This window comes from Athene noctua, chromosome 17, assembly GCF_965140245.1.
Source record: "Athene noctua chromosome 17, bAthNoc1.hap1.1, whole genome shotgun sequence".
Taxonomy (NCBI): Eukaryota; Metazoa; Chordata; class Aves; order Strigiformes; family Strigidae; genus Athene; species Athene noctua.
Genome location: NC_134053.1, coordinates 8,744,996 through 8,768,033, shown reverse-complemented (window position 1 = coordinate 8,768,033; position 23,038 = coordinate 8,744,996). Strand labels below are relative to the sequence as shown.

Genomic DNA, 23,038 nt, shown 5'->3' with positions numbered 1-23,038 from the left:
AAATTCATCCTCTATATAGTTCCTCAGGGATGTGAAAAAAAGAAGAATAATAGGAGATATATGAAGTGTTAATCCTTACTAATAACATGAAATAGTAGAAATCTGTGTTGAAACTGTAAAAAAAGCAGATGGAAGCCCACATACAGTGCACTTCAGGTATAACTGAACTATGAAAAAACAGAAAAATCTAAGTATTCACCTAGAGTCCAAACATGCATTTTATGGTCAGGCTCAGCTGGGGTACATTTCAACATAATCCACTCCAGAGTGGCAAAACCAAAAATTCACTAATGTATGGCTTTCTCAGAGGATTTGTTTTATTTGCTATTCTCCAAGAACTCGGATGTTTACTTACTGTAGCTTATCCACTTCAACCTGAAGGGCTTGGACAAGCAGTTCTTTGGCATGTAGCTCTTTCTTGATTTCAGTAAGCTCAAGCACAGCAGCTCTGTAATGACGGCGGTTGTGTGCTGCATCTGCTTTGGCTGCTGCTTCCTACAAGAGAAAAAAAAGATGCAATTTTTCTTTGTTTTATCACTGTAGGCGAATCATAAAGAGGGAGACTAAAGGAGTACAAAACAAACCAAGGAGGAAGTTGTGCAGCTGTTAACACTTCTCTTTTGTCTAAAAAAGTTATTATTAGTGTTGTTATCCTCATGGCGGTTAATAATTATATGTAATGGAAGCAGCCCATTTCCCAGACTGCTTCTTCATTGTGAATTTTTCGATGAAGTATCATCACTTAAGGATATGTCCCATGCTTTACAAGTCATGATAGGACTCTCCTGGTAGTCAATGAGTATGTTTAACACAGGGCACAACAGAAAAGACATCAAGTGATCTTGCAGCCACTGGCCATCACAACAGAGACCCTGCAGGAAGCACTATGTTGTAATGCACAGATTTTGTTTCAAGCTACTTCTAAAATATTTTACATTTAAATCACTTTTTAAGTAAATAAAACAAAAGATGAGCCATTACCTGCTTCTTAAGGTCTTTAACTTTTGACTTTTCTTTCTCTAAGGAAGCCTTTAAAGCTTGAATAAGCTGCTGCATTTGCTGATCCTCTTCCTCTTTCCGCTTTAGGACTGCCTGAACCTGTGTCACATCACAAAAACACACACACATTTTGTGCAGGCTCATTGGAAGAACAGAAATGCCAGTAAATACAACCACGAGCCAATGCAGGGATTGTAAAACTTCTTTCTGCAGTTCATTGGTAACTCTTTCCTCATGATACCCTTCAACCTTAGAAGTAACTATGGTTAAATGATAGCTCATTGCCTCTATTCCCATTTGCTTGTATCCCGTGAATATATTACTATTGGCATAAAGATCATTCATCTCAATGAATCGCTATGTAATGCAGTTTGTATGTTCCAAATAACTTAAGTGAGCCACACTTTCACTATTGCAAATATTTTAGTGAGATTTGTTTTTTTCCAAAAGAAACAGCTCTGTTTAGTGCAAAGTCTCATTTCTGATCTCTTGTTTAGCCCCCTATATTGCTGCTGTCACACAACACACAGAAGACCCAGATCTGGAGAAAATGCACCAACTTTGTACCATATGAGTGAAGATGTCTACATCCTCTTATCAGAAATATGATCTAACGCCTTTCTTAAGATATTATATCAAAAGGTCAAATACCTGTAGATTCAGTTGTACCAAATCTGCCTCTCTTTTTGCTAATGCTGTTTCAAGGATATTGTTATGCTCCCGCAAAGCAGCATTGGACTGACTGAGACCTGTAAGTTTTCCTCGTTCATGCTCCAGTTCTAAAGCCAACTTCTTATTAATTTCTTCTAAACGTTTTATCTTCCTCCGGAAGCCTCTAGATTCCTGAAGCTATAGCCAAAGAAAAGATCCAAATCAAACAAACAACTCCAGATTACTACCACAAAAGAATTGTGAGCTAAACTCATTGAACATCTTGCTTTCCCATAGTGGGATATTTTTTTCTTTTCTTTTTTAAATGAACACTTCAAAATAAGTTCAGTTAGGTATTTTTTCCTTTTGGAAGACTAGAATGCTTGCTAGAAAGCAGAATCCAGGAGTACTGTTAAGGTGCACAGAGTAGTTAATATATATAATGTTTTTGTGTAACTCTACAACTGAACACCATCACTCTTCCCTCAAAATCACTGAGCATCCATGACTCCAAATAGTTTCAAAAGACAATGATGCATGCATCTTCACCATCCCATGACCAGACACAGCTGGTATCTAATACAGGAACGACTTTTTTCTCATCTTCTTTTCCCCTATATGACCATGATTCATGAAACCGTGAAGAACCAGCACAGGGCAGCAAAAATTAGCAAGTGCCACTGACACAATGTTTCCTATGAAAGATTCCAATTTCCTGCACTGCTGGTGTAAAATTATGGTACTAAAATTTCTCCCTGCTGCTCAGGCACTTTTTGCTGTCACCTTCCCATCTACCATGCAAATTCAAGCAATCACCTCATCCTCAAGTTCCAGCACTTTCTCTCTGTATTCTTCAAGCTCCTGGCTGGTAAGTGAAATCACTTCTTGCAACTCTTTTTCCAGCATCAACTTACTGCTGCTAACAGCTTGCAATTCTGTCTCCAGAGCTTGAATCCTTTCCTAAAGACAAAGGGATCACAAGCATGGTTAATATATCACCTATCTACAGGAGTAATTTTGGTTTTGTCAAAAAGCCCACTTCTCTAGCAAATATTAAATGAAGTGTTAATGTTTAATGTAAAGGTCTTGCTCAGAGCTTTCCACCCTTGCATCCTGCTACTGCTATTAGTGTATTTGATATCATGCTCTACTGGTCCAATGAATTTGAGCTTTCCCCAGTAAATTAATTTTGTTATCACAGGCATAACATATATGAGTAATGTATGGCTACCCTGAAGAACTTTTAGCTGTCAGTGACAAAAAAAGCAGTAACAATTAGAATTTTGGCAATCTTCAGATGCTGAGCGTTTCAAAACAAACAAACAAAAAGCCACCCAAAAAATCCCTGACAATAAATATTAATCAGGAAATTTAGCACTAAGGCTGATCATCCTCTTGAGCCTGCATTACAATTGGTAACCTGAAACATACAAGTAAAATTAAAAAACCACAAACAACCACCAACCAAATCAAAGCCTGTCAAAATCACTTCTCTCAAATTTAGTTAAGGAAATTCTCAGTACTCAGAATCTGATACCATGTCCTTATCTAGCTTTATATTCCAATATTTTTACCACTTCACTGTAAAACAGTATTTCAAGAACTTGTATTTAGTAACATGACAGCTCTATCTTTGTACTGACAATGTTAAAAGACATCTGCATACTTGAGCAATCTGGTTGTTTCCACCATCGGTGATTTGTGCTTTTAGTTTGCTCAAGTCTGCTTCAGCAGATTCCTTTGCAGCAAGAGATTCCTGTAGCCGACGACTAAGAATGCTGACTGCATTCTCATAGGCTTTATGTTTTGCTTTCATCTCTTTCTGAGCGCTTGTCAGATCTGACCCTAGACGCTTCATTTTCTGTTTCTGCTCAGTAATGGCCCTGGAGCGAAAGGAAAAATAAAACATCAGGTAAAATCAGAAATTGCCTGAAAACAGTGCTAAAAGATTAATTTTTCACATGGCCCAACAGAAAAGTTCTCTCCCCTTGTCCCAGAGTCACCCACCTCTCATCAGAGAAAGCCATCAGGCTGGCAAGGTACCATCTGGCCCATTGCAAGACAATACTTTGAAGACTCTTGATAACATTCTAAGAAAATACTTATGGTAATTAAGAGGTCAGAATTACTAAAACTCCGATATGAAAGAATGTACACTACTCTCTAAAAATAACACAGAATTTAGAGTAAGACTCCAATCTAATCTGAGATCCTTGGTGGATATGTCAGGTATCATAAAAACCTTGTGATCAACAGTGGGAGGGGCGGGGGAGAAAGGTTTCTCACCAGTGCCAATTGATATTCTAGTCAAGGTTAAAATTCAGTGAATGGTAACTAGGATTAGCTCCAATATGTATGTTGTATGGCATATACTGTTGGTTAAAAGCATAAGTGAATCAGAGGGGAAGCTGTAACTCCTGTGTAGCATGCAACCAATACTTTACCATGGATATGACTATGACCCTCTACAATTCTCTATTTAAATTTCCCAAAGGAAAGACTAGGGAATATGGAAAGAGTGATTGCTAAAAAGGTGAGTATGAAAAACAGACGCTGTAGTTCTTTTGTCTGCGCTACAAAAACACTTACTTTTTTGCTTCTTCTTGCATTTGTTCTACTTGTTGTTTTAATGCCTGATTTGCCTCAGTAAGAGATGCCATTTGTTCCTTATCAAACTGCAAAGACTTAAAAGAAAGGAAAAAAGCACCCATTGAGAGTAAGAGCAAAAGCACGTTTGCTGTATGGTAGATTATAAAAGAATAAGCATGAAATTTCAAAATTACTTCCATCTCTAAATATAAACTGTTACAAGGTTCTCCGTCTCCTTTCTCTTTCACTTTTATTTCTTGTTCAGTTCTCCCCTTTTGGCCACCACCTTAACATGTACGTACAGAGTTCTAATTTGGTCTTTGTTCTCAGATGGAGTTCACTTTGGGACCAAGGAAACTGCTTCCACATCACACCTCTACCACTCCTGTAGCGTGCTTCCCCCCACTGACTTACATGAGACGCTAATAAGGAGAATCTTGGTAGGTGTATGCTCAAATAGATAGACAATATTAAATATGTAATCAAGAATCTTAACTTGCAGGTGGTCATTCTGTTTATTTCCAAAGGTAGCAGAAACAGTACTGTATCCTGGATGTAACACTCTCAAAGTCCAAAGCTTAACACCTTCCATACCTGTAGGCGTGTTTCCATATCATCTCGTTCTTTCTGCACTGACTGAAGATGATTTTCTATTTCCACCATTTGCTGGTGAACCTGAGATACTTCCTTCTGTAATTTTGAATGTTCAGATTCGAGTGACTGTTTTTCAACTTGAATTTTCAGTAGCTCTCGTTTTAACTCTTTCACTTCTGAGTCCAGCCGCTTCTTTGTAGCTTTTAGTTCACTGATCAGCTGGTCCTTCGAACTTGCATCTCTTCGATAAGCTTCCACCATTACCTTGGACACAATAGTTTGAAGAGGACAATGTCACCTCTGTTCCAACTTTCTAAACTTAAGAGTAATTTACTATAAAGTATTTATTGATATTATTTTAGTCTGGGGGGAGAGGGGGTTTGTGTCAAAGAATACAAACCAGCATCATCTTCTGCAACATATTTACTCTGGTTCAAAGACTTTTATGTAAGCTCAGATACCAAATACCACTATGTATTAGGGGTATAAGATAAAAAAATTCTAACTAAGTGTTTATAGCAGTACAGTATACTCTTCTTCACATTCTTTATTGAACTGAAAGAATCACATAACATTTTAAACTAAAATTGTAAAAAATGAAACATCCCATGCACACAATTAGTAACTTCTGACAAGAGGGCTTATATGCCATCCTATACATAAGACGCACATATCTGCAACATTAATGGCATCTAAATTTTTAATTGTTTCAAAACTGTGTAAATTTGGAATAAAATTTGCAATAAAGCCCTTTTTTTCAATCTGATTACCAAAGCTGCAGGAAAAAGATGACACCTGAAGATTTTCCTCAGTGCTTTTGCAAAAGCAAACCTAGTATCAACCAGAGAGAGCTTTTATATGGTGGATCATTCGGCAAACTCTCTGAAGTCCAATGAAAGCATGAATTGGTGGATCTGCTTTGTTAGTTACAGATAAAAATACAATTGTATGAAATTCAGAAACTGTGTAATTATGTCACAGAGTTCTTTGATACAGAAAATTGATTCAAGTGTCCTCACAGATCCCTCAGAAGTACATGCCTTCACTGTAAAAAACCAAGAAGTATATTTCTTGGGTCTATTTCTTCAAAATAGTTTGCTTTTGCTTACCTTCTGCTGCAGGAACTGTTCCTTCACTTTTTGAACCTGTTTTTTAAGGCTGGCATTTTCTTGTTGCAGATTTTCTACCTGCCAGAGGGAAAAAAACCCAAACACATTGCTTTACATGCCAAATGTCATATTCTATGTTATTTCAAGCTGTGACAGTGTATTTTGCTATGCTTGTACCAACTGTCTAATCTAATGAAGATCCTGTTTCTGACTAGGCATCTGTTAGATAACACAACATTTTATACAGAAATACATTCACACTGGTCACCACATAGTGAGCCTTGTGAACTCTCAGGAATGCATGAAGTCCCCTTTATTCTGCCATTAAAGTTTTAGTACACATTATTAGTGTACATTATGTTGTGTCCGGATGGCACCTGTTCACGCATACATGATGATCAAATGAAGAAACCAGATGGTTGTTTGAAGAAAAAACCCAATCTTTATGTTAAAAATATTTCCATAGTTTGTCAATAATTCTATTTGTAATACTATCAAGTCCCATTATTATCTTCAAAAGAAATCTCTGAAGATTACCAGGAACTCATCATTACCAGTATTCAATAAGAATACTTGCTATTGAGCTTAGATGCTCTAAAAAATACAGAGCATACATGACTATCAAATTAAGGTGTGAAAGGAAGAGCTGCCATAATTTAAAGCAGCCACAAAAGAATAAGGATATGCATTAGGCTTGATCTTGTAAAATAGTTCAGTAACTACAAAAAAGCCTCAGTTGGTATACAGCACTATGTAAAAGCAAACCCTGGTATATTGCTTCAAGAAAAGGGCACAATTAAATAAGACCAAATTACTGCATAAGGAAGATGTCTGGCCCACGGTGCCATAGAAAAGGAGCACACTAAAAACTTACTCCCAAAACTGTGATCTGTACTCAAAATGATTGCATTTTAAAACAGGTAGATTTGAGAAAGATGGTGACTCTTGGAAACAGACAGAACAAGATCAATTAACCTCAGCTTCCCATCCCATACCACACAAATGCATAAACACATAGAGATACCAAAGGGAGATCAAGCTAAGATCACTGATGATAGAACAGGATGTAAAGTGTCATATAGTCTACCAACAGGGGAAAATGATAGAATTGATTACAATATTCCCACTAGCTGAATCTTGCAACTACACATGTATACAAACTCACATATACCAATCTCCACTGACGTAAGCGGCTCTATCGTATGCCTGGGGCAGTACTTCCTGAAACAGCTACTTGAGATAAAATACTTCTAGGGATTTGTTACCTGGCTTGACTTGATTGCCATTTCTTGCCTCAGTTGTTCCAACATTTCTGATGCTATTTCTGTATCTTCTCCAAGGCGCACTGCTCCTTCGTCAAGTTGCTCCTTGCTTGCTTTTGCTGCCTGCAGAGCTACTTCCAAGACAATCTTCTCATTCTGCAAATACTGGATTGTGTCATCTTTAGAAGTAGCATCACTTTGGAACTCTTCTAATCTGGCCTTCAGTTCATCATACTGTGTTTGCAGGTCATCCAAGGACTGCTCTTTGGTGTGCAGCGTCTCTTGGGTCAGAGTGAATTGCTTCATTAGGTCTAGGTGTTCTTGCTGTAAAGATTCAAGCTGCAGATCTCGCTGATGCAAAGTCAACTTGACCTGAGAAAAAGTATTTTAAGATTAAATTCATACAAAATGAATGTTATCTTTGCAAATGCCCTCCAATCAAAAGAAAATATTTTAGCTGGTATTTTAGCTTCTAGGAGAAAACAGCAGAAGGTGAAAATATTTTTTAACTTTCATAGGCTCCTCCTATTTGCTCTGTCAATTGCATTGATTGTATTCTGCAGCATCTGTAATCTTACAGGCTAAGCAATGACCAGAATGACAAATCTAAAATGTTCTTAAGTAAGATTCACAGTATTCTACATATTTATTTGAAAAATGTGTCCACAGTAGATATACTGGATAAATTCAGTGTTATTAATGATAATGCCATATAGTTGCATGGAATATAATACTGAGCTATCACATTCCAACCCTAGACATGCTGTCTTTGTAACGTTACATGGTTAAAGCAGGACTCGGTAGCTAAGTGCACATTTATTATGCTGTAAGTGTACATAATAATATCCTGACTGCCTAACAACTTTGAACATGGATCTATGCTTCTTGTCTCTACTTAGAATAATCACATACTGAATTCACTAAAAAACACCAACGTCTACAAGACAGTAGTTCTGAAATTTCAAAAAAGTACTGAGATGGTTAAAAAAAAGAGCCTTTTCACCTGGGACAGTGACTTTGATATGGCTTTCATTTTTGCAGCAATCTTTCAGGTTTTAAAAAAACTTTAGAGCTCAGGATCTATTTACTATTGCTTTTTCAGCCAAATAGATATTTCGTTTTAAACCCTTGGGAAGTTTTCTAACAACAGTCTACCTGTTCCAATTCTTGCTCCAGTGTTACTGCAGAATCCGCCATTTTCTGAAGCTGTTCTTTCTCATCCTCAAACTCCTCTAATTTTCTCTGCAAGTCTTCTTCCACCATGGTTTTAGCCTCCTGGATCTGCATGAAGGCAGCTTCTTGATCTAACATGTCAGCCTGCACAGAAAAAAACAAGGAATCAATTTTAACAATTTCCACAGAGGGGGAGAGGTGGTAAAAAGACAAAAAAAAAAAAAAAAAAGTAGTAAATTATCAAGAAAGTTTCTAGAGAAAAGAAACAAACAAAAATAATTCTGATGTCTGCCTTACACACCCATATGTACTAACTGAAGTCACCCATTCATATACTTGAGACAAGTTAGAATAACAGTGAATGTCTTGTTACAATCTGAATTCCTCTTAAGTAACACCATATCCTTTCTAAATTGATGAAGCAAGACGTAAAGAAAAAGAACTTTTATTAAATTTAAGGTGGTTTGGAAAAGTCTGATACAAAAGAGATTCTTTGGATGCTGTAGCTATTCCATGAAATAGCTATTGCTATCATTTACACAACTGCTATTAGTAACCAGACATGGGGTGCTTCCACTAACCTGTTCCTTTACTGCCCTTTGACAGTCAGAAGCAGGAATGTCGTTGAAATTCAGTGGGATTTAATGTTTTAAGTATTCTGAAAGTTACGTACTGCACTTCAGATTTTACCTATCTTTTCTTACTGGAGGGCAGGAAGAAGAAACCTGAGTACTGAGCAATTTCACACACTTAAGAAGAACTTTACTGACTTAGTTTAAGTTCCAGTTAAGTTTTCTCTTGAAAAAGTTCATGAATGGGTGAAGAACATGTATATCCACCTTTGAAATTAAATTAAAAACAAACACCAGAGCTGAAAATGCAAGTATCACTTTGGAATGCAAAAACATATGGCCTTGCTCCCTCTTACTGTTTGTTATGTCATGCAAATTTATTTGCTTTGAAATATTTACTGTTTATATAATGCAGCATTTGAATCAATTCATAAGAATTCTATGTTACTTTGTCAGAATAACCTTGAGTTTACAAAATCTAAATATACAACTTAAGCAGAACATAATTCATGAAGACCACCTACAACCGTACCTCAATATTTTGCAGCTGTGCTGCAATACGTTCCTTTTCTTTAATGGATCTGTGCTGGGTTTCAGTCAGCTGCTGAGACAGTGCCACATTCTCTAGTTTGAGATGTTCTAACATACCTGCTTGCGTCATTTGCCCTGCCTAAAGGAAAGAAAAAAAAACCCCACAGATTAGTACCAACAGTCAAAATTTGGCCAACAAATTTAAGAGTTTCAGGGGGGTGTGTGTGTGTGTGAAATCACATTGAAACTATCTCTGCCTTATCTCAGCCACTACTTTCATGGCACTGCAGATCTTCATCCACAGAAGGCAAGTACTTTGGTTAAATCTATGCATCAGCATTAACAGGAACTAAAACCTCATGACTAAAACCACCATCCCCCCAGCTCTCCACCTGAGGAACACAGAAGTGAGACCAGTTCTCTTGTCTGAGCTCATAAACAATGAAAAAGAATCGATTCTCAGTCCTCCTATATGCAAATAAATCATAATACCTGTATATTGGCCATCTCACTCTGCAGCCTGACACGGGCCTCTTGTGCTAGTACAAGCTGCTGCTGGTACCACTGCCGCACATTTTGGAGCGATGTGATTTCTGTTTCAGATGCCTTTAGCTTATTGGTCAGTGTGGTCCGTTCCAGCTGCACCTTCTGAAGCTGGTTCTGTAAGGAAGCCAACTGCTGTCGCAGATCATGCACTAGAAAAAGAAAAATAAAGAACATGGACTAGCGCACTCCATTGTTCTATTTTTATGCACATACTTTCAAGGATTATTGCTATATTCATAGCTTTTTTTTATTCATAGCTTTTTTTCCTTTCTTTTTGAAAAAAACATATATGCCTAATTACATAAAGATTGGCTTTTCCTGAAAAAGTGAGGGGAAGCACTCGATTCCAAAGTATCAGGTCATAACAGAATAAAATTAAAATAAATGAATCACTTCTATAAGCATTCATAGTTTCTTAAAGGCAGAAAATATGAACTAATTAAAAACCACGAAGCAGGTATCCTGGCATACAGAATCACCATTACAAACCAATATTTGTACAATTTTCTAGAAACCATGAGTCCACTGTCAAACAGTTTACTAGACTAAATATGCCTCCCTCTCAAAGCTGGCAGTGGCAACTTGCAAATTGCAACACTTCTGTGTTATAAAATAAAACCCAATCATCTTAAACATCAGGCTGTTTTATTAGCATGATATCAATGAAACAGAAATTAAAATGCCTCTTCCTCCTGGACTTCAGAATTATGTTGAAATAAAATTATTTATGGAATAACAAATTTTAAAGACTGACATTTACATCATCCCACCTGTGCTGTCTCTGGTGAGAACATTTTTTTGCATATCTTCAACCTTCATCAGGAGTCTTTGGTACTGCTCCTCTGCTAACTGCAAATCATTATTTGAAGAAGCCAAACTAGCGTTCTTTGCTTCCAAGGCATTTTGCAGGTCAGCCATTGCTCGTTCCAGGTCCCAGCAAGACTGCTTTAATGTGGCCACTTCTGAGCTCAGAGATTCCTGCTTCTGCTGGCTGTTATGGCTGTGCTCCACCTGCGCCTGAAGCTTCATGTTCAAAGCTGCAAGTTGGGCTTGTAGCTCAGTCTTCTCTTTGAGAGCCTGAGTGTGTCCAGAAAAATCAAAATGCAGAAGTCTTAACGGAAAATACATTAATGGCTGACTAAAGAAGATGCCCAGCAAAATGGCTTTGCTAAGGGAAAGACCACTTCCTTATAAAAAATATTTTTTGAAGTGACATCTCACTTAGCATGTATTTAAAATAATCAAATACAGAGGAAAGCACAGACAAGACATATAGCTTTATATGTCAGCAATCACCTCAAGATTTTTAATAAGACATGTTTCCACACTTGAAGAATGCTTTCTATTATATGTGTTATACCATGAATCAATAAAAAGAGAAAATACAGCTATACAGGTATTGTTAGCATTACTTTGGATTTATCATCTCCCCTTTATTTTGACTTTTCAAAACAAAACTTTTTTTAAAAAAAAACCTTTGAAGACTTTACTAACTTTTTCCTCTTAAGTATCTGTACTGGGTTTGCATGGCAAGCTTTTGGTAGTGGGATGGTTACACGGTGGGAAGCTAGAAGCTCCCCCCATGTCCAACAAAGCCAATGCCAACCAGCTTCAAAACAGACCCGCTGCTGGCCAAGGCCGAGCCCATCAGCTGTGGTGGTAGCACCTTTGGGAAAACATATTTAAGAAGGGGAAAAATAACCTGTGCAACAGCAGTTGCAGCTGGAGAGAGGAGTGAGATTATATGAGGGAAACAACTCTGCAGACATCAAGGTCAGTGAGGAAGGAGAGGCAGGAGGTGCTCCAGGTGCCTGAGCAGAGACTCCCCTGCAGCCCGTGGGGCAGCCCATGGGGAGGCAGCTGTGCCCTGCACCCAGGGAGGCCACGGGGGAGCAGAGACCCACCTGCAGCCCAGGGAGGACCCCATGTCAGAGGAGGGGGGTGCCTGAAGGAGGCTGTGACCCCGTGGGAAGCCCACACTGGACCTGTGGACCCACAGAGAGAGAAGCCTCCGCTGGAGCAGGTGTGCTGGCAGGACTTGTCACCCCGTGGGGGACCCACGCTGGAGCAGTCTGTACCTGAAGGACTGCACCCCGGGAAGGGACCCACGCTGGAGCAGTTCATGAAGAGCTGCAGCCCATGGGAAGGACTCACGTTGGAGAAGTTTGTGGAGGACTGTCTACCAGGGGAGGGACCCCACATTGGAGCAGGGGAAGAGTGTGGGGAGTCCTCCCTCTGAGGAGGAAGGAGCAGCAGAGACAATATGTGATGAACAGACCACAACCCCCGTTCCCCATCCCCCTGTACTGCTGGCAGAAAGGACACAGAGGAAAATCAGGAGTAAAGCTAAACCCAGGAAGAAGACGGAGGGGGGAAGGTGTTTTAAAATTTGGGTATATTTCTCATTATCCTACTCTGATTTGATTGGTAATAAATTAAACTAATTTCCCAAGTCGAGTCTGTTTTGCCCATGATGGTAACTGGTGAGTGACCTCCCTCTCCTTATCTCGACCCCTGAGCCTTTCTTTGTATTTTCTCTCCCCTGTCCAGCTGAGGAGGGGATAGAGCAGCTTTGGTGGCTGGCATCCAGCCAGGGTCAACCAAACACAGCATCCTTGTAAAGCACCTTATTCAACAATGTTTTTACAAAACACATTTGCCATGAGTAATGAGTAGGAGGCTCTTGAAAATTAACATATTAATATAATTTGCTAAATACAGATATTGAAATTCATTTCCTACCTGATTAGCTTCTAGTGAGAGTGCTTCTAGTTGCCCTTCGAGTCTCATCTTCTCCTTCAGAACCTGCAACATTTCGTCATGAGTTCCTGCGATAGAGCTTTCCATAGAAACACTGGAGACAAAGACAGCACATACACAGTTAAAGGGTTAGAATACAACACTCATAGTTGAAGGAAGCTGAAATTAAGTTACTCAGACTCCATGAGTGACCTAGAAATAAGGACATTTTTTCTGGCTTTATGATGGAACCAGAACACAATGAAACAACCTTTTGTTATCATCCAAATAGATAAATCATATTCATGCTAAGGTTTTATATATGAATTTCCTATATTTTCAGCAACCAGAATCTAGTGTGGCACCCATATATTTGTTATTTTACAGAAGTGCAGTAGTTAACTTCATTATATTCTGCACCTGCACATCCTGTTATAAGAAGACAAATTAACATAATGGGAGCACAAAATCTCCACAACTATTGTCTGCAATTGTCTGCTTTAATGTGAAAGTGCCTGAGAAATACCAACAGCTGCTGCAAAAGAAGGAAGAATAGGTATTCGGTATAAGGGATTCCTTTATGTCCCTTCCCTGATGTACAGACAAGGAGTATAGAGAAAAAGCTCTTCTCTCATTACTGTAAGAATTAAAGTCTAAGCTGGACTAATCGTCAACAACTGATTTTACCTTAACATCTTGGGGCATTACACTTTATTCCAACAAAGACTAAAAAAAAAGCAATTTCAAAATTAGCATGTGTAAGAACATGCATCTGCAGACAACTGATAAAAAACACAACTGCATTGTTAAGGGCTTCACCAGGCATCCAGCTGTTTGCTGAATCACAGTTTAATACCTATCATACACACATAAGCTTGTGAAAGTAAGTAAATTTCATTCTAAAGGGCTGAGGAGGATAAGAGTATCTAGGACAAGACTTTTGGCATTTCATAACTACTTCAAGTCTGAAAGATACGTGCGTAGATCAGGAAAAGGACGATAATACATATTACTGAGTTACTTAAGTCTACACTTTCAGACTTTAAAGACCGATGTCGTATCAGTGATTCATTGAACAAATGCCCACCTCACAAGTAAGTACAGATAAAAGCAACTGCTAACAGTACGTTTAAAACACACTGTCAGTGGCAAAAATACTTTCTTCAAAGATATACCTAGTAAATAGGTACCCAAGTGAGGTGACCTTTCAGTTTCTTTTAGAATCTGTGAATCAATAACAGATTTGATCACAAAGTTAAAACTGCATCCAAAGTTGGTAGAAGGTAAGAGTAATAGGCTGCCTATTCCAAGAAAGTGTAATGCCTAGTAATGCCTCACTGCACAGTGATCTTTCTTACCTGCTAGAAATACTGTCTCTCCTACTCCGTACCTCCCCATTAACTTCTTGCTCTTGGGCTTGATGCTCCACTGCCGCAGCCTGTAGCACCTCACTGATGGAAGGAAATTGTCCCATTGCATCAGGATGTATCTTCTGACCATTTATTGTATATGGAATAACCTGTTTGCCTTCTGCATTCTGTAAACTGTTATAGAGCCCTTTCCCTGACACGCTGCTGTAGGTAGAGCTGTCACTCTCATTTCCATCCAGTCTCATTCCCACTTCACTCCCATCAATCTCTGAAACGCTATCTCCAGCCAAGGAGGAATTCTCTATTCGATCATCTGTGTCAGAGGGTAGACTAATCTCAGAAACAACTGATGTTGGACCGCTTCTGCTTTCTTTCAGAGTCCCACCAGATAAATCAGTAGCCACAAAATTCCCAGCAGCGTTTCTAGCGCCTGAATCTTCAGTTCTGTAGTCAGCCAAGGATCGGATCTTACTGGGCTTAGATTTTGAACTTCTTCTCTCTTTTGAGGATGATGGAAGTCCCAAGCTACCCAGCTTTGGCCCCCTGGGGACACTGGTCCTCAAAAAAGAGTATTCTTTTGTCATTGCTACAGTGCTAGCTCTTGGCAGGATTTCTGGATTTAACATCAGCTCAGGATCTAGGGTGCTGGAGGGCCGGTTTTTGGATGTAGACTGATTTGACTAAAAGAAGCAAAGAGTCAACAATAAATTCCAGTATGTTACCTTTGAACTAGCATCAAAGACTTATTTTGCTGTAGAACTTAATACATAAAGATCTGCACTTTTACATTAATATTTAAATATATGCATAAATTCATAAACAAGGTAAATTACATCAGCAATCAACCCTATCATGCATGTATATGCATGTAGAAACTGATCAAGGTAAACTCCAAAAACTAACTGAAAAATATAGGAAACCCCAAACATTTAGGTTACTTAAGTTTGGCGTTTTTTCCCCCCCTGCTTCAACTAGCACAAAAGGGTACATTACTAATGAGGTAACAGAGAACCGAATTTTCCATGTCCAGAAGAAAAAAATGCTTTCTCACATTTGAGAAAACTACTGAACATTTAAAGCAGAGGAAACAGTAATTTGGAGCAGAGGAAGGATGAATTTTTTTAAGCTCCTCTCAACACAGTGAGTCTAGATCTGTTGTGTGGTACTCACTCTTTCCTGATGTCTCTTCACTCTGTATTGTTTGAGCTGTTCTTCTAGCCGTCTTCTTGCTTGAAGTCTTATTTGTTCCTCTTTCTCCAAAGGGAGTGAACACTCTGCTGAGCCTGCAAGTGAAAGGTATCTTTACAGTGAAACAGAAAACGCTAACAGATCCACATCTGATGCAAAAGGAAAAGGCCCCTTCTACCATCAGCAACATGCTTCATGCTTAAGCAAGGAATGCAAGGAAAGCCCATTGGCATGCACCCTGGAATACCCTCTTCTAATATATCTTTGTGTAAGCATTGATAAAGCCTGTGTATTTCCATTGCTCAGTTTGCAAATGCTGTATTTCCTCCAAGTATGTGTGACAAGAAATTACACAGCAAGAACAAAACTATTGCTGTCAGTTAATCTTGGTTGTCCAGCACTTTTGACAGTACTAAAATTATAAAACTAAGCCAGACTTATGCAGTCCACTCATTCCTTACAGGTCAGAGAAAGACGTTCTCTAGACACATTTTCTTTCTTTTTTTCCACATTTTCACATTAAATCTTTCCCACAGTAAGGCTTTTTAAAAACATTATTTCAGAAAACTCCTGCAGCATCAGACACCTTAATTTAAAGGCTTTCTCTCCCATCTATTGCTCTTCTCTTCCCCCCTTTATTACTTAGCTTAATATCCCCTGGTTCTCTGTTCTTGTGGTTTTGGTTTTTTATGTCACTTGTTACTCCTAACAATCAAGAAGATTAGAATAGCTTCAGCCCCAGAAAGCACAAATTCCGCTCCAGCATAAGAACAGTTTTTAAATGGTAAGGCATGCGCCTTAGCTGCAGCAGAGGGTGGTTTACTGAAAGAAAATGAATTGTAGTTCAAAGTAAAAGCTTACTGCAGAAATGAAGTTTAGTCCAAGCTTAAATAATGTTATAGGATTCTAGAGCCAGGCTCAGAGTAAAAAGCTTTACGCAGCAAGAGAAAGCAGGGGCGTCACCGTAAACAGATGCTTACACAATTCAGTTTCTTGCATGGGAAGACTTAGTTTGAGAGACTGCAAAGCTTCTTTTCTAAGAACTATGCCCTCAGCACTAGTTCCCTGAGACTTCCTTAGGCTGTCATGGAAACCAGTCACACCTGGGGACGACTCTTGACTCTGCACACTGCTGGTGGGGTCAAAAGACACAGGAGAGTCGGAAAAGAGTGCCTCTGGCCCATTCTGGCAGACGTCCACTTTGCTGTTTATCTCCAGACTTCCCTCTTCATTTGGCACTTTGCTGATGTTAATACTGGTAGCTGGAAAAGAAAGTTTCACTGAGCTACACTTTAAGCCACACCATTTATCTTCACACCTCCATACAAATACAATACTGCCGCTATTGCCTTTAGACTGTAAGAATGTGGAAATTGCTAATGACAGCAACTGGCAGTAGGAATTTTATAAAGGACCTTTGATCCTTCATTTAAAAAGACCAGAAACAAGTACTTTTCATTTGCTTTACTACACTGCCTTCAAGCAGGACCTCAAAAGTGATCATAAAGTATCTTCAAAACCTCACATGGGATTTTAAATCTTGTTAGATTTAAAAGCAAGAAACACCAAGTAAGTAATGTGATCTGTGTCACACCAAGTAGTAACCTGCTACAAATAAGACTCAGCAACTGCTGAATGATTCAGCTATTTGGTATGCTGCTGGGCACTGGGGAGAAAGCATCCACCATCCCAGCTTCCAGCCTGGGCCAAGTAGTTTCTCAATTTTAAACTCAGTTTTAATTTTTTCAAGTTGGAAGTATTCATCAAACATACAGAAGCAAAGCTCACATATATAAAAATAATAAATAATCAATTAAAAGGCAATTCAAGAACCTCTTTAATACCAATTTTATTCCCACTTACTATTATTGGATTTTGTATCTTCAAAAGTAGTTCAACACTTCACAGGATTTCTCACACATTTCTACGTCACTCAGCTGGAGACTACTTACATTTATGAAACTGCTGTTGCAACAAAACTGTATCTAACTTTAAATGCATTATTATAGATCTCAAATGAACAGGGTACTGAAATAGCACTGTCTTTCTGTTCATTCCCACACCATGTATCATGGAGTAAATGGAACTCATTGGAATAATATGGAAGATTTAATTATTTTTTTCATAAAGATATTTGAAAATATTTAACATTTATGATCACAAAGTATTTGCAAGTGGAAAAATCGAGTTTCCTCTTTCTATTTTTGCCTCTTCTCAGAGCTACAGACTTGAATAAGCAGATTGGTTTTTTTAAAGTCTGCTTAAAGATATGGGGGGGCAGCAGGGGGAAGAAAAATCCAAACGAATCAGAACTGAGAAACAGATCCTCCTAAAACTAAGTGTTCCTAAGATTCATATGCAGAAATATTCTGTAGCCAGGAAGTAGATTACAATGACTCAATAAAACTTTAATTATTGGTTTAGACCAGTCCATTAACATATTGCATTAAACCTTTCCCCCCATATAATGAATCACTACAAACTTCTGAAAGCAAAATAATTTAAAAATAAAGCTATTATCATTCATGTATGTGGAGAACATTAAAGTGCACCCTGAAATTAAATAAACCCTAAGGAAAAATACTACAAGTAGGAAGGTAGGGGTTTTAAATTGTTTTCCTTTCTGTTACTGAAGAAAGAAAAAGGTTTCCTTTTAAGTGCAGTCAAATCTCACTTAAAAGTAATTTAAAGAAGAAACGGTAAATTTCCACCCCTAACCATTTGTTCCCACCTCTGCACTGCATTCTCCCTTAAGCCAGTACTGATGTTTGTACAGTGAACCAGCTCAGACGAAAATCAATGTGAGAAAAAAAAAAGTTTTCAGCCTTAGGTTGCCAAAACCCATCGGCTCTCAAAGATTTGAACAAACCCACTTTTGAGTATGTTATATGTCACACAAAGGCCATTTTCAGGCCATTTTAGTCTGAATCAGTTGTTCTGATTTAGTTCACCATGTGGTCACAAAAACACTTACAGCACAATGGAAGGGACCGGTGTAACAAGGATGCAAAGGAGGACAAACAGGACAGCCTTTTTAATGACTAATCAAAGTCAGAGTTTAAGGCATTTTAAAACTAAAAGATTGTCAAAACCAAATTCAAAATAGATGTCAGTGCTAAGAATAGCCACAAGAAGCCATAAGAAGATACCTTGCACCTTCAGAAATATTGTTTCTGCCCCTTTTTCAGAAACTGCATCAGGTTTATACTTTATTTACATTTTTATCTTAAGAACTATGAGTAGTATATATATATACAAAAGAGATGCTGGAGCAACTTCTGAAGGAATGGTTTCCTGGCAACTTCCTGATGTCATGAGACACTCAGAATCTAAACACTGCCTGGAACTAAAGTAATTTAATTGCAATAGTGTCAATACGACTATGGTCTTTTTAGAACAGTGGAGAAGGAGATGCAATTAGATTGAACACAGTAGAAAGACACACTACCTATTTGTAAGCCACAATCTGATAGTTTGGACAATGTCCAACACAGAAGACAGGAACATGTGATCTCCAACTTCATAAAAGATGAATGAATCATCATATAACTACACTCTGCCAGTCTGCTAACGGGCAATATAAGAAATGCAAATAAAGTCTCAGGCCTCCACCTTCCTGTTCATGACAAGATGACAAATCTGTGGTATGAGAGCAGGGTGGAAGGCTAACAACTTCATCACACAATCACCTCCTTTTACATAAGGAACCTCTGTGCTTTTGTGTATCTACGCAGTCGCAACATATACACCCCCTCCACCCACCTACCGCTGTATCCTTATATACCCGTCTACCAGGTATATACACATTCACCAACATATCCTGAGATAGCTGTAGTGGAAACATGGAGATTCCAATTCAATATGAGGAAAAGGTTTTCACAATGAAAGCAGTTAAATACTGGAATGGGTAGAGAGGCTGTTGAACCTCCCTCTCTGGAGATTTTCAGAATTCAACAAGACAAGGCCCTGAGAAACCTGATCTGGCTTCAAAACTAGGTCTGCTCTGTGTATGAGGTTGGACTAGATGACCCACAGAGGTCCTTTCCAACCTAAGTTGGACTCTATAATGTACTCAGATCAGCACTCTCTTAAGTTTCCTATCAACAGCTGCATGATTATTTTATTATAGAGCTTGTCTACATATAAAATTTTTTTGAGATAATTTGGAAAGTACATGCCAGCATCTCTCTTCCATAAATACAAGTTTAGAGAGACATTTTAAGGACATTTTGGTATTTGCCTGATCAATTTAATTTATTAGGAAAATTTCTTTTGCTAGAATAAACTACTCCAGTCACAAACCTACTTCATAATAATTATTTCAGAACTGTTAGTTCTGGAGAATTTCAAATATACACTCTTGGAAACACTATCAGAAGACAGAGTAACACCCTGAACAACACATATTCAACTGACAGCCAATAGTACTTAAATTAATAGTTTGGTTTTGTTCTGAAATAATAAGTTTTAAAACAAGACAGTTTTCCTGTACACAGAGCCATAGCTTTCACCAAACTTGCTTAAAACTGCTGTACAAGAAATTCCTGACCTCAAGGAAAAAAGTCCTTCAGCATCACCTGAACAACAAAATAGATAGTAGTAGAGAAGCCTGGGTAAGACTAGGAAATACTTTGCTGCATATGAAGTAACTTACTGTTAATTTCATCTGTTGTAACTGGCAAATCTGACTTGGCTTTACAGTCCAAAAGTTCTTCAGAGCTGCTAGCGGCCCCATTACTGCTTCTGTCCTCCAGGTGAACGTCCTGCTGGACTGATGAGGAGTCCATGGTAAAAACAATCCAGATCTCTGAAAAGTTTTTCTTCTGAATAATCTGCCAAGTGAACTACCAAGTCCTGTTTCTCTCCATCCGCAACAACAGCATCAAGATGTTACACAGAAGCACAGTTCTCAGCTTTACAGCTGTTGGTCTGCAGTGGGCAGCTGATAATTCTAGATCATGAAAACAGCTCACAGCCGAAGTTGTAATCACCAAGGAGCTGCATCCTCTAGAAACAAAACGTGGTAAATTTACAAACATTTCTTAGTGCTTTGAAAATATAAGTTAAAAACAAAGGAGTTCTCACAGATTACCCACCAGCCCAACTTCAACACACAGAACCAGGACATGGGGTAGTAACAATGAAATACAACCAACTATCCAGCTTTCATAAATAAGAAGTGATCTGTTTAACAGCTTTTTTATTTTATTTTTTTTTTTTAGTAGCATGGATACACTGGCATAATGATGCAACATGATAATATTCAGCAAGACAACTGATTTAAGATCACTGTCCCTTTTAATGGAAATGCCTCTTTGGCCTCTGCTGTAATAAGGGAGCCAGTATTTGGAGTAGCATTTTGCTCTGTAAGTTACAGTCTGGACTTTCATACCATATGTTCCATTTCATGGACCTACTCCCATTTAAGTTTCAACAACTTTAGTTACAAAGCAGTATGGAATTCAGATTTAATTTTTAAAAATTAAATTACATCGTTACTGTTTACTTGTCTGCAGAGTACCAAATATGTATCACTGTACAGAGCCTGAACTACTAATTACAGCATGTGCTGACAGTCAGAACGTGGCCTGGGCTGCAGTTCAATGCTGCCTTCTCCTGTGGAGAGTCAAGAGGAGGATTTCCAAACACAGTTTATAGAATTTGCAAGTGATTCTCTATGCATTCAGATCTTACCTTTGGGTACAGACCCAGCCAACTATTACAATCTGACAGAAGCTGTTGTACACAGTCACTTCAAGTATTTAGATTTTGTTGAAATAGCTACTGACAGATGAATTCAGATTACAAAATGTTATGGTTCTTATTTACTAAAGAAACATAAGAAATCCCTAGTTACAAAAAAGGCAGGGTTGTGGGGAGAATGTCAAGTAGGGAATATTATAATCGCATTTTTACATGAACACAAGCATTTTGAGCAACATTCCTTCCATATCTCCAGAGTACTTGTGTAACTGCTACTGTACCGAACTGCTCTGGACACCCAGCAACACCCCCAGTCATCTCCAAAAGGTTACTGAAGCTGCTAACAGCTCAGGGTACACGGCACTAGGCAGTTATGTAGGTGACCCTCATGTAGGTGAGCTGTGAAGGAGCCAGAAACCTGGAGCACATTTCTAAAAGAGAAACCTCCACCAAACAGAAAGATTAATACCTTCACTGTGATTTGTTACTGATTTTAAAAGCTTTTCTATATAATAAAGCTTTTAAACCAATAAACTTCTGGAAGAACAGCCATTGTATGGCAAATAAGACACTACACAACAAGTCACAAAGAGGAATTGCAGACAAAAGGCAAGCACAATTTAGACTGCTTACACCTTGGCAAAATCCAGCCAACATTCATCTGATTGTTATCCTTGTCATAAAAGAAGCTTTTAATCATCAAGGTCAGGAAGAACGGCTTCCTCCTGTACTACCCATTCCCAAACATGAGAGTATTTTGGCTTCAGAGTCCTTTTGTATCTCTGTGTTGAGCACGGGCACACACAGACACGCCGATGTACGCACGCCAGGGGAACGCAGCAGTAACCTCCCAGGGAAAGGAGCTGTACCAAAACAACCCATTCGGCTTAAAACATCAATAACCAGGCAGGCAACGGAGCCCGGTCCCAGGCTGGGGGCACCGCCCACGAGACACGGCCGAGGGGTCCCTGGGCAGGGGCGGCGGCACCGCTCCGGGGCGCCGGCAGAGGCACCCGGGGCCCGCAGCCCACGGAGCCGGGCCGGGCGGCTCCCGGCGCCCCGCACCCCGGCAGGCCGCGGGAGGGAAGGCAGCCCCGGGCGCGCCCCCCCGGCCTGAAGCAGCGCCCGGCCACCCCCAGCCGCTCCCCCGCGGCGGGCGCCGCGCCTCAGCCGCCCCCGCGCCCGCCGCCACCCTCCCCGCCGAGACCCCCGCAGACCTGGGGCCGCCCGCCTGGCGCCCGGCTCCTGCCCGAGACGTGGCGCTGCCTCCGCCGGGAAGGGGCGGGCGCGGCGGTGCAACGCCGTTCCCCCTCCCCCGCCAGCCGGGCGCCGCCGCCGCCGAGGGCCGGGCCCGGCGCGGCCCCTCCGCCCCGCGGCCGCACCGCCCCCCGGCGCGGCCGGGCCCCACGCCCCTCGGCGGGCCGCCGCGGAGGCCTGGCGCAGCCGGGGCGGCGGCCGGTGCCGCCGTGCCCGCTGGCGAGGCGGCGGCTTTTCCAGACGGACTCTTCCGGGAGCGGAGGAAGGGGGAGCGGCTTTGCTCGCCGGGGCCGGCGCTGCCCGAGCCGGGCTTCCCTCGGCGCCGGCCCGAGGCCCCGCCGCGGGGGCCGGCAGGAGCGGCGAGGCCTTGTCTGCTCTGAGGGGGCCCCGCGGCGAGAGCAGGGCCAGACCGGCCGACGGGGACTTACCGGCTCCCTCCGGCCTCCGTGCAGGACCCCGAGGCCGGCAGCCGACTTGCATAAATCAAAATTAAATCTGTGTATAAAAGCGACGCGCCCCTCGCAGCCTTCATTATCTGGACCATTCGCGCTCCTGCGTTAGTGTTACCATTTACCGGATTAGAGTCAGGGGGGTTCGACATGTCCTGTTCATGTCGTGTTTCCAGCATTCCTCATGGCCCTTTCCTCATCAATCAGTCCCTGAAGTTTCCAGCGTATTTCTGGCATTGGGCATCCCAGAAGTCCTCCAGGATACTGGAAACCGATGCATCAGAGCGGTATTTCACACAACTGTTT

General features: G+C 40.2%; 1 protein-coding gene across 1 annotated transcript in view; it reads right to left on the bottom strand.

Annotated features, from left to right (window-relative positions):
* Positions 1-22,340, bottom strand: part of GOLGA3 (golgin A3) — a 30,364-nt gene extending 8,024 nt beyond the window's left edge. The window contains exons 1-19 of the mRNA XM_074921001.1: positions 22,244-22,340; positions 19,978-20,330; positions 16,304-16,585; positions 15,306-15,418; positions 14,124-14,815; positions 12,769-12,880; positions 10,797-11,103; positions 9,973-10,175; positions 9,482-9,619; positions 8,360-8,521; positions 7,208-7,576; positions 5,943-6,020; positions 4,834-5,097; positions 4,240-4,334; positions 3,317-3,533; positions 2,467-2,610; positions 1,651-1,848; positions 982-1,098; positions 356-495 (exon numbers count right to left, since the gene is read on the bottom strand). Of these exons, the coding sequence (XP_074777102.1) occupies positions 356-495; positions 982-1,098; positions 1,651-1,848; positions 2,467-2,610; positions 3,317-3,533; positions 4,240-4,334; positions 4,834-5,097; positions 5,943-6,020; positions 7,208-7,576; positions 8,360-8,521; positions 9,482-9,619; positions 9,973-10,175; positions 10,797-11,103; positions 12,769-12,880; positions 14,124-14,815; positions 15,306-15,418; positions 16,304-16,585; positions 19,978-20,110 (3,764 nt within the window). The 5' untranslated portion in view covers positions 20,111-20,330; positions 22,244-22,340. The remainder of the gene's footprint in view (positions 1-355; positions 496-981; positions 1,099-1,650; positions 1,849-2,466; positions 2,611-3,316; positions 3,534-4,239; positions 4,335-4,833; positions 5,098-5,942; positions 6,021-7,207; positions 7,577-8,359; positions 8,522-9,481; positions 9,620-9,972; positions 10,176-10,796; positions 11,104-12,768; positions 12,881-14,123; positions 14,816-15,305; positions 15,419-16,303; positions 16,586-19,977; positions 20,331-22,243) is intronic.
* Between the last annotated feature and the right edge of the window lie 698 nt (positions 22,341-23,038).